This window comes from Octopus bimaculoides, chromosome 2 (genome assembly GCF_001194135.2).
Source record: "Octopus bimaculoides isolate UCB-OBI-ISO-001 chromosome 2, ASM119413v2, whole genome shotgun sequence".
Classification (NCBI taxonomy): Eukaryota; Metazoa; Mollusca; class Cephalopoda; order Octopoda; family Octopodidae; genus Octopus; species Octopus bimaculoides.
The window spans coordinates 42,103,619-42,114,621 of record NC_068982.1 but is presented as its reverse complement, the minus strand read 5'-3'; the positions used below and the strand labels follow the sequence as shown (position 1 = coordinate 42,114,621).

Sequence of the window (11,003 nt, the reverse complement as noted above, 5' to 3'; positions counted from 1 at the left end):
ATATATATATATATATATATATAGTCCATACCTGAACTCAAATTACATTCACACATCCACCACTTCTTTTTATTTTTTAAATTGTTTTTTTTCTTTTTCTTTCTCTCATTTCTTTTTTTTCTTAAATCCTCTGCTTCAAACACTCATTTTCAAACAGACAGCAGTGGCCATCGTATATGTATACATACATATATGTGTAAGTGTGTGTGTGTGTGTGTGTGTGTTTGCACATGCATGTGAGTGTGTATTTATGTGGATAGATCTGTGTGGGTAGGTGTGTTATGTACATACCTTTGCCGAAAATTTATTACAGGAAGCGATGATATTAGAATCAGGCAAATAACCCTGGAAAAATAATATAAGAAAGGTTTAAAAATTAGTTTGATATCAAAAATTAGTTTGATATCAAAAATTAGTTTGATATCAAAAATTAGTTTGATATCAAAAATTAGTTTCATATCAAAAATTAGTTTGATATCAAAAATTAGTTTCATATCAAAAATTAGTTTCATATCAAAAATTAGTTTCATATCAAAAATTAGTTTGATATCAAAAATTAGTTTGATATCAAAAATTAGTTTGATATCAAAAATTAGTTTGATATTATACATTTCATAAGTATTGGTTTGGAGCAAAAGTTTATACACTGTATTTCAATTGGTGGCATTTAAACACATGATTTCGTTTCTCATGTGACAGAAGCATATAACTAATACTTATCTCCTGAAAAGTGACATTTCAGCATGTCTTTCTATATGAATACTGTGTGGATAGCTTATTTTTACTGCTTTTACATTAAAAGCGAAGATACATAGGCGCAGGAGTGGCTGTGTGGTAAGTAGCTTGCTTACCAACCACATGGTTCCGGGTTCAGTCCCACTGCGTTGCACCTTGGGCAAGTGTCTTCTACTATAGCCTCAGGCCAGCCAAAGCCTTGTGAGTGGATTTGGTAGACGGAAACTGAAAGAAGCCCGTCGTGCATGTGTGTGTGTGTGTGTGTGTGTCTGTGTTTGTCCCCCCCAACATCGCTTGACAACCGATGGGGATGTGTTTACGTCCCCATAACTTAGCAGTTCGGCAAAAGAGACCGATAAAATAAGTACTAGGCTTACAAAGAATAAGTCTTGGGGTCGATTTGCTCGACTAAAAGCAGTGCTCCAGCATGGCCGCAGTCAAATGACTGAAACAAATAAAAGAGTAAAAAATTAAAAGAGTAAAAGAGTATAGAGGAAAATGAGAGACATTCTTGTCATTTGATCCTCCTTTATTTCCGGAAAGGTAAAATCAGACACTGAATTCAAACAATTATTGTTCCCAATTAATGAAGACAATTGATGGAAAACAACTAGAATTAGCCAATCAGAAGGGTGTCATCTTTTTCAGGGCAGTGTTAGGCCTCATGTTACTTTGCAGACAAGGCAGAAATTGGTACAGCTTGGCTGGGATCTCGTACCATTCCCACCATATTCACCTGACCTTGCACCCTCAGATTACCACTTATTTTGTTCCCTACAAATTCCTCTTAATGGGATGAACTTCAATTCTGTGGAAGACTGTAAAAATAACTAAGACCAGTTCATGACCCAGAAAGATGCTAAGTTCTTGGAAAATCAGATCCTGAAACTGCCTTTAAAGATGGGAAAAACGTAGTGGAACAAAATAAGACATAGTGGTTGAATAAAGGTATGTACAAATATCTAAATATTGTTTCTGAGTTTTACTTAAAAAATTATGTGCACTTTTGTTCCATCCCACTAGTTCTACAAATCATAGTGTAAGGAGGCTGCATCATTGAGAAGTTTGCTTCTGTGTGATCTCACTGTATAGCATGTTGGGCAGGTGTCTATTAACGTAGCACTGGGACAATCTTGCAACTGAAATTCTTGTAGAATATGCAGATAACACTAAGCTATACGTAATCATTATAATTTTAACATCCACTTTTCCATGCTTGCCTGAATCAGATGGAATTCATTGACATAGATTTTCTATAACAAGATGCCCTTCTTGTCACCCATCCTCATCTGTTTCCAAATAAGGTAATAATCCCCTAGCTTATCAAACAAAGAACAACCCAGATATAGTTATACTGTCACCTGGAAACAATGAGCTTTTTGTTAGCAAAGATCATACTAAAAACCCAGACATGCCTTCATAGTTGATTATAAGTAAAGAACACCACACATGTTTTTGCTTATAGTCAGAGAACATACAAAAAGAATGACTCCTATATACTATACATCTTTCCTATAATCTGACCTGGACATATGCAGCAATGGACTGCTGACTGACAACACAAGCTGGCTACAGATAAATGCACCTCTGAAGATTTTGGGAGAATAACCCCAGAATTAACCAACTCCATCCACAACACCAACCTTGAGAAGTTTGATGGTGAACGTGAACAAGGTATTATGGTTAACAACAATCTGCATTGGATGAACCACATTTTTAAAATTGTCAAAAAGACTGAGGTGTCTTAGATCAAGACCTTTGTCAGCCACTCACCAGCTGTCTGTTTAAAGCTATATATGGATATGGTACATCCATGCTTAGAGTTTGCATCTCCAGTCTGGAACACTTGACTTGTTGAGAATATCAATATATTGGAAGCTATTTAGTGACATGCAACCAAAAGAATACCTTCATCACTCACTATATCTTGAATATTTTACTTATCTTGATAGTGACACACTAAAGCTTCAACATCCAACAACTGACTTGGTAGAAGCTCACAGGATTATCTAGCATTGTTATGATAAGTTTAACCAGCTTTTTGAATTCAGTATCTCAACCACTCGTGAACATGCTTAGAAAATTAGAAAAAGAGTGCAGCATTCATGACTTTTAGAAACATTTTTGCATGCTTAAAATTACCAAAGCATGGAAGAAACTATCCACATTAATGTTAGGATACTTTATCTTTCAAAACTTGTATGGTTCCCAAAATTTGCCAACATTATTCCTAACATGCTTATGCACCCTTCCTTCTTTGTGGCCCTCAAACTGTCCTTTCCAGCCTTCTTGTGTTTTAACATGTTCTTTTTTATCCTATATTTAGCTGGCATTGCTGTCTCTCTTTGCTTGACTTATTGCTACTTTCTGTCCCTTCTTTTGCCCTTTTCTGATACACTGAAATACACCTGAGCACTAAATACAGTAAGCTCATTATATTCATAATATTAATTATATTCATTGTAAATAAAGGGAACAAAGAACAAAAAGAAAAGAAAAGACAAACAACAAGCAGAGAAACAATCAAAAACATACAGAACAAAATTAACTCCTACATTAAAATTGACAAGTTTTGGTCTTTGCAAGAAACCTTTTATCATTTATTAAGAAAAAGATAGCATTCACAGAAACATTGTTGATGGACCAGATACTCTGATATTTGTACAGAGATAACATCTCTTATGGCCATACTATGTTAAAACAATAAACATTGTCAGTTATTAGGGAAATATTAACATTTACAGAAACACTGTCAATTATTAAGGGAAATATTAGTATTCATAGAAATACTGTCAGTTATTAGGGAAAGGTTAGTATCACACAACTATTGCAAGTTATTAGAAAAGAATGGCATGCAAAATTACCAATGGTGTAGCAATGCATATTTCTATTCCAAGCTTAGCACAAGCAATCATCAGGGAGTGGATAATGTTGTTACCATCACCAACCCAAGCCAACTTCAAGTCCCGCAGTCCACCAAAATGTTCCTAGAAATATGGAAACAATAAGGAAGATAGATAATATTAGCAGAAGAAGAAATTCATACTGCGATATATACAAAAACATTAGAAAAGCTAACAAAGGGGTTTCTATGTAGTCACTTGATCTGCAAAAAATAGCAACTGTGTATCCTTCAAATGACATCCTACCACCTGTGATAAGTAGCTTGCTTACCAACCACATGGTTCCGGGTTCAGTCCCACTGCGTGGCACCTTGGGCAAGTGTCTTCTACTATAGCCTCAGGCCGACCAAAGCTTTGTGAGTGGATTTGGTAGACGGAAACTGAAAGAAGCCCATCGTATATATGTATATTATATATATGTGTGTGTTTGTGTGTCTGTGTTTGTCCCCCCACCCCACTATCGCTTGACAGCCGATGCTGGTGTGTTTGCATCCCCGTAACTTGGCGGTTCAGCAAAAAGAGATCGATAGAATAAGTACTAGGCTTACAAAAGAATAAGTCCTGGAGTCGATTTGTTTGACTAAAGGCGGTGCTCCAGCATGGCCGCAGTCAAATGACTGAAACAAGTAAAAGAGTAAAGTGTATACATTTGGATAATGTAAAACAAGGTAAACTAAAGTAAAACAAAAAAAAAGAATGTTTGACTTTGACTAGCATCGTTTTGATCATGGACTGCCAAAAATCTTATATGGACCCTGGTTGAGAACCACTGCTCTAAAAGATCAATTAACTGAATCTAATTTTTGCATTTTCTGTAGGAATAAAAGACATTTATAGGCATTGATTGATCTAGCATAAGTTTCATTTATGAGTGTTCTAGTTGTTAGTTCAAATATAAGTGGCTGAATATTCCATAAACACTTGGTATAAACAGTACAGGCATCAAAGTGTCCATAATTAATGGAGAAGATAGTCATCATCAAATTCAAAGGACTACCTCACATCCAAGACCATTTTCTATCTTTACAAATCCACAATTCGTCCTTGTATGGAATACTGTTGTCATATTTGGCCAGATGCACCATTTTGACACTTGGATCTCCTTGACCAGGTTTAAAAGAGAGTCCCTAATTTAATTAATCCTTCTCTTACTTCAACTCTGCAACCCTTGTCACATCAACATGAAATCACCAGTCTTAGTCATTTCTATTGTTACTGCCACAGGAAGTCCTCTTATGAACTTTCTCTCTTAGTTCCATACCCCTCTATATCATCTTGCCTGACTTAGAACTCACAGCATCTCCATCTAAATGTTGTTGTGCTTCAGTGAATAAGGAAGTCTTTCTACAGTCGTAGCTTTCTTCCACAAACTACCAGACTGAGGAACTCTCTTCCATCTCCCTGTTTTCCTTCATTTTATGACCTGATCTCTTTCAAGTCTAAAGTAAGTTCGTTCCTTTCATCTTAACTTCTTCTTCTTCATAGTCCCTTACACTAAGTGGCTTCTTGTTTTCCCTGGGATTTTTGTACAAAAAAAAAAAACTCCTCAAGTGTACTCAGCCAGACGTTGCAAGTGGCAAAGCTGTCACTTTGAATTACAAGTATAGTTTCATCTAAACAGATTTTACACAGTTTTTGTTAGCTTCATTCTGCTAATGAGATTTACTATTTGAGATAATGGTAGAAGACACCTTAAATATTGAGCACTGGGATCAAACTCAGGATCATATGATTATGGAGCAAACTTCATAGCCATTTCATCATGCCTATGCCCTTATCCACATCACACACACACAAAGGTAATTGGTTGAAGAATCATAATTCCAGCCATGGCTATTGTGGACATCCTGTCCTAAGACTTGACTTGAGATATTCAAACATACAATATTGTTTTAAAGATGGTAAATAGTATGTCACAAAAGAAAAAAAGAAAATATTGCCACTCATTAAGCAGATCAGGGGATAATGTAGAAACTTGTTTGTATGTTCGTTATAAGAAAGGTGATAATTAGTGACATGGTATTACCTGTAGCGTGAGCAAGTCAGCAAGGATCTGCAGAGGATGGAAGAGATCAGACAATCCATTTATCACAGGAACAGAACTTTCTGAAGCGAGTGTATCAACCACATCATGACCATAGACTCTAGCTAGTATTACATCACACATTTGGCAAAGAACACTGCAAAAGATTAAAAATAATCCAAAAAAAATCGATAAGAAATAATGCCATTTGAGACAACTCTAACAACCCTGTAATTATCAATTGTTATGTCCAACCCATACCAGTATGGAAGATATATGTTAAATGATGATGATGATGATGATGATGATGACATACAAAGGTGGCCAATGGAAAAGACAGTAAAGTGACAAACAAAAAGGAGTCAATAAAATACAGAACCAATCAAATACTTGGCACCAATATAACTGACAAGCTACTCTCACCCCACAAAAAATGTGGCCTTGTACCAATAGTTGATTTTTGGATTCAAATTTTGGCACAAGGCCAGCAACTTCAGAGGAGGAGGTTAGTCGGTTACATCTACCCCAGTACTCAACTGGTGCTTATTTAATTGGCCCCAAAAAGGTAAATCAATGCAGTAGGCCCTATAGTTTTTTATTTATTGACTGCAAGGCACTTTATAAAGTGTTGGTGTTAGGAGGAGCATCCAGCTGTAAAAATCCTGCCAAAACAGACAGTGAAGCCTACTGTGGTCTTCTGCCTAGTCAGTCCCAGTCAAACAGTCCAACCTATGCCCATATGGAAAACAGACATTAAGTGATGATGCTACAATATACATAGGTCTGATTTGGGCGTCTAGACTCGTGAGGCCTCCAGGCAAATCAGTGCATTTTGCCCTATAGTATTTAGTTATTGATAGCAAGCCACAGCATACACAGGTCAGAACTGGACTCCCTAGACTTGTGAGGCCTAGTGTGCTCATGTCTTAAGGTGGCACTGTTTGCAAATATAGAAAATATTATTTTTGTAAGAATGCAACATATCAGGACCAAATGTAACATAGAGATGTAATTACCGAGCAGTATCTTTGATGCTTTCATTCACACCAATATGGACATCTTCTGGGCCAAGGAAAACGGATTGACCTCCAAGAAGGTTCATTCCTGGAAAAAAAATATGAAACTACTTCATTATATACTCTTTACTCTTTTACTTGTTTCGGTCATTTGACTGTGGCCATGCTGGAGCACCACTTTTAGTCGATCAAATCGACCCCAGGACTTATTCTTTGTAAGCCTAGTACTTATTCTATCGGTCTCTTTTGCCGAACCGCCAAGCTACGGGGAAGTAAACACACCACCATCGGTTGTCAAGCGATGTTGGGAGAGGACAAACACTGTTAGGAGGGGACAAACACTGTTGGGAGGGGACAAACACAGACACACAAACATATACACACACACGCATACATATATACATATATACGACGGGCTTTTTTCAGTTTCCGTCTACCAAATCCATTCACAAGGCTTTGGTCGGCCCGAGGCTATTGTAGAAGACACTTGCCCAAGGTGCCACGCATTGGGACTGAACCCGGAACCATGTAGTTGGTAAGCAAGCTACTTACCACACAGCCACTCCTACGCCTATGCAAACTTTTAACGAAGAAAACCTTTTAATGATATAAATAAATTTCCCAACCACACGGTTCCGGGTTCAGTCCCACTGTGTGGAAACTTGGGCAAGTGTCTTTTACTATAGCCTCAGGCTGACCAATGCTTTGGGAGTGGATTTTGTAGATGGAAAACTGAAAGAAGCCCATCATATATGTGTGTCTGTGTGTGTTTCACATCATTGCTTGACAACTGGTATTGGTGTGTTTATGTCCCCATAACTGAGCAGTTTGGCAAAAAAAATCCCCAACCGAGTAAGTACAAGGCTTAACAAAAAATAAGTATTGGAGTCGATTCATTTGACTAAGCATTCTTCAAGGCAGTGCCCCAGCGTAGCTGCAGTCTAATGACTGACACGAGTAAAAGGTAAGAGATAAAAGATAAAGTTTTTTAGAGAATGAAAAGAAGATGCTAAAAGAAAAACATGTTAGGGATGGTAGTGAATCCTCCTGCTACGAGATAAAATGTAGATGATTTTAAATGAAAATGGTGAAACCTTAAGTTTAAATTGTATAAATGATAATGGTAAAATTGTGTTATATTTATACCTACTTCAAATTATGTAATATCAAAGATGAGATCACTGAAAAGAGAGAAAGAGAGAGAGAGAGAGAGTGTGTGTGTGTGTGTGTGTGTGTGTACATTTATTTCTATATATCACTGTGGGTGGTTAAAAAGCTTGCTTCACAACCATGTTCAAGGCAACAGTGAAGAAGTTTACACAGTCGAAGTTTCTTTAATTCAAGGGAGGTAATTCAGAAGTTTTAAGATTTGTCTCCCTTATACTGTTATGCGTTGATCTGAATTCTTTTTTTTTTTTTCACTCTAGGTACAAGGCTCGAAATTTTGGGGGAGGGGGCCAGTCGATAAGATCGACCCCAGTACGCAACTGATACTTAATTTATCGATCTGGAACGGATGAAAGACAAAGTCGACCTCTGCGAAATTTGAATTCAGAACGTAAAGGCAGACGAAATACCGCTACGTTACCGGCGTGCTAACGTTTCTGCCAACTCGACGCTCTGACCTAAATTGCGAAAGTTTGGGCCTCGTTTAAAGAGGAGGCCGTAGTCTTTAGATTCGTTCTCCTTGATGAGAGTATAACTGACTTAAATACAATGTAAAAACGAGTATATTTAATTCGCTAAAATATTTTAAATTCTTTCAAACAATGCTTGCCACATCATGCATTTGCTGCTACTGCTGCTGCTGCTACTGCAAGAGCTTTAACCATCTTGAAAATTTCCTACTCTGGTACGCAGCTGTTGGTGACAGAATATAGCGTTGTCCATCTAATCTCCATTGCACATCTAATCAACATCTAATCTCCACCCACCCTTCTCTATCTATCTATCTATCTATCTATCTTTCTATCTATCTATCTATCATGGCTTTTAGAAATGCGTATATAAAATGATTTGATGAAACATATATAAAAGGAATAAACTTGTGGCATTGTAAACAACAGTACACATCAGTTTCACCCAGGGCCGTCGCTAAGACCTTGCAACCCCTGCAATTGCAGGGGGCTCCGCGGTTGAGGGGGCCCCCATGTTAAGATCAAAGTACGGAGATGAGTCATCTATTTACGCTGGTTAAGATATTGAACACGAATTAAACTATGTTAACTGAAAATTTCAAGAAATAAAATGGTAAAATATTGCACCTGCAAAACTAGCTTGTAAAATATTACATTGTACCCCAAACGTGTACCAGACTTTCTGGATTGTCTATGATATCTATTGAATATGAACTTAGCTCTCAGCTTGATTATTCTGAACTGCTCAATGATTTTGTGAAACAAAAAGTGCACCATGTTTGTCTTTGAAAGTTGCCTGGATTATAAAAGTGTTCTTTTATTCATATCTGGAAGTTTTTACTTATTGAAATTCGTAATAGACCTGAATAAATTTAACTTGTTGTATATTTAAAGATGTTCTTAGGATAAAGTGAAATATTGAACTTCTGATAGAATAAAGTAAAATATAGCTATATTATGAATTCTGATTGAAGGGATGGGGCCTTGAAACAAACAAGTTGTAGGGGGCTTCTAAAAGTCATGCAACGGAGCTGGTTTCACCCACTGAATTCTAAAGAAATGTCAGAAAAACAAGATTTTCAATCAATTAGATACAAATTTTGCTAGAAACAGCACATAAAATAACGAAAAGTTTCCTCTGGTCATCATTCTTTTTTATTGGTTATCTATTGATGTTATCTTGTTTAAGTCTTTGGATTGCAACCATGCTGGGGTACCATCTTGCAGAGTTTACTGAAACAAATCAATCCAAGTGCTTATTTGTAAGTCTGGTTCTTATTTTGTCAGCCACTATTGCTGAACTGCTAAGTTGCAAGAACAAAAACAAACACTGGTTGTCAAGCTTCTTAACAACACTAACTAGAAATGTGTAATCTTTCCTGGTGACACAACAACGCAACAGAATTGAAGCCATGAATGATACTCAGCAGTTTTGATATCTACAAAAATATCTGTTACAAAAGAATCAATTTGCTTTTAAGTGTTTACATTACCTGTTTCTGAAGAAACTCTAGTTCGTGTACTTCTCTTCTGGAAAATCATTGCCAAAGACTTTCCTACTAGAGGCTGATACAGCTGGAAACAAATAGAAAAAAAATTGAAAACTTAATATTAACTCTAATAGAAATGCTAAGATTTGTTTGTATTTGGAAGAGGATAAATTAAGACACACAAGAAGACATACATAGAGTACAGTCTCAGTCAAATTGAACTTGACAAATAAATTTAACCCTACTCTCAGTAATGAGCCACCCCATCAGTAAATATTCAGTTATTCTTAAACTTGATTTAAAATAACCTGAACATACTATATATATAAATATATATAAATATACACACACATATATATATATATATGATCTGGCAGAGTTTCTACAGCTGGATGCCCTTCCTAATACCAACCACTCCAAGAGTGTAGTGGGTGCTTTTACGTGCCACCAGTACGAGGGCCAGTCACACGGTACTGGCAACGGCCATGCTCAAAATAGTATTTTTTACGTGCCACCTGCACAGGAGCCAGTCCAGCGGCACTGGCAACGACCTCGCTCGAATGTTTTCTAACATGCCACCGGCACAAGTGCCAGTAAGGCGACGCTAGTAACGATATATATACAGGGTGATTCAAAAGTCGCCATACATAGGAACAATTTATCTTTTTTATAAGAAACATTTTATAAGAACAGTTTTTTAAATTTATTTAACAGGCTCTATATGGTTACCATTGTTTTGAATACACATTGCAATACGTTTACCCCACTCATTGTGAACTCGTAATAGCACATCTGGTGATACGTGTGCAAATGAGTTGGCGATGCATTCCTTCAATTCATTTATGTCTTTTATCTTTCTGCGATACACCATACCTTTCAAATGCCCCCAAAGACAGAAATCAAGAGTGGTCAGATCAAGGAATCTAGGGGATCTTATAAACTGTCTCTTATAAAAACATAATTTTTTCCTATGTATGGAGATTTTTGAATCACCCTGTATATATCATCATCATCATCATCGTTTAACGTCCGCTTTCCATGCTAGCATGGGTTGGACGATTTGACTGAGGACTGGTGAAACCGGATGGCAACACCAGGCTCCAATCTAATTTGGCAGAGTTTCTACAGCTGGATGCCCTTCCTAACGCCAACCACTCAGAGAGTATATATATATATACATATATATATATATATATATA

At 36.8% G+C, this 11,003-nt stretch overlaps 1 protein-coding gene across 2 annotated transcripts in view; it reads right to left on the bottom strand.

Moving 5' to 3' along the window:
* The window catches only part of LOC106879359 (ornithine transcarbamylase, mitochondrial), a 26,553-nt gene that overhangs the window by 7,187 nt on the left and 8,363 nt on the right, over positions 1–11,003 (bottom strand). For both annotated transcript variants that reach the window (XM_014928879.2, XM_014928880.2), the window contains exons 3-7: positions 9,808–9,889; positions 6,678–6,765; positions 5,665–5,818; positions 3,600–3,722; positions 292–345 (exon numbers count right to left, since the gene is read on the bottom strand). In XM_014928879.2, the coding sequence (XP_014784365.1) occupies positions 292–345; positions 3,600–3,722; positions 5,665–5,818; positions 6,678–6,765; positions 9,808–9,889 (501 nt within the window). The remainder of the gene's footprint in view (positions 1–291; positions 346–3,599; positions 3,723–5,664; positions 5,819–6,677; positions 6,766–9,807; positions 9,890–11,003) is intronic.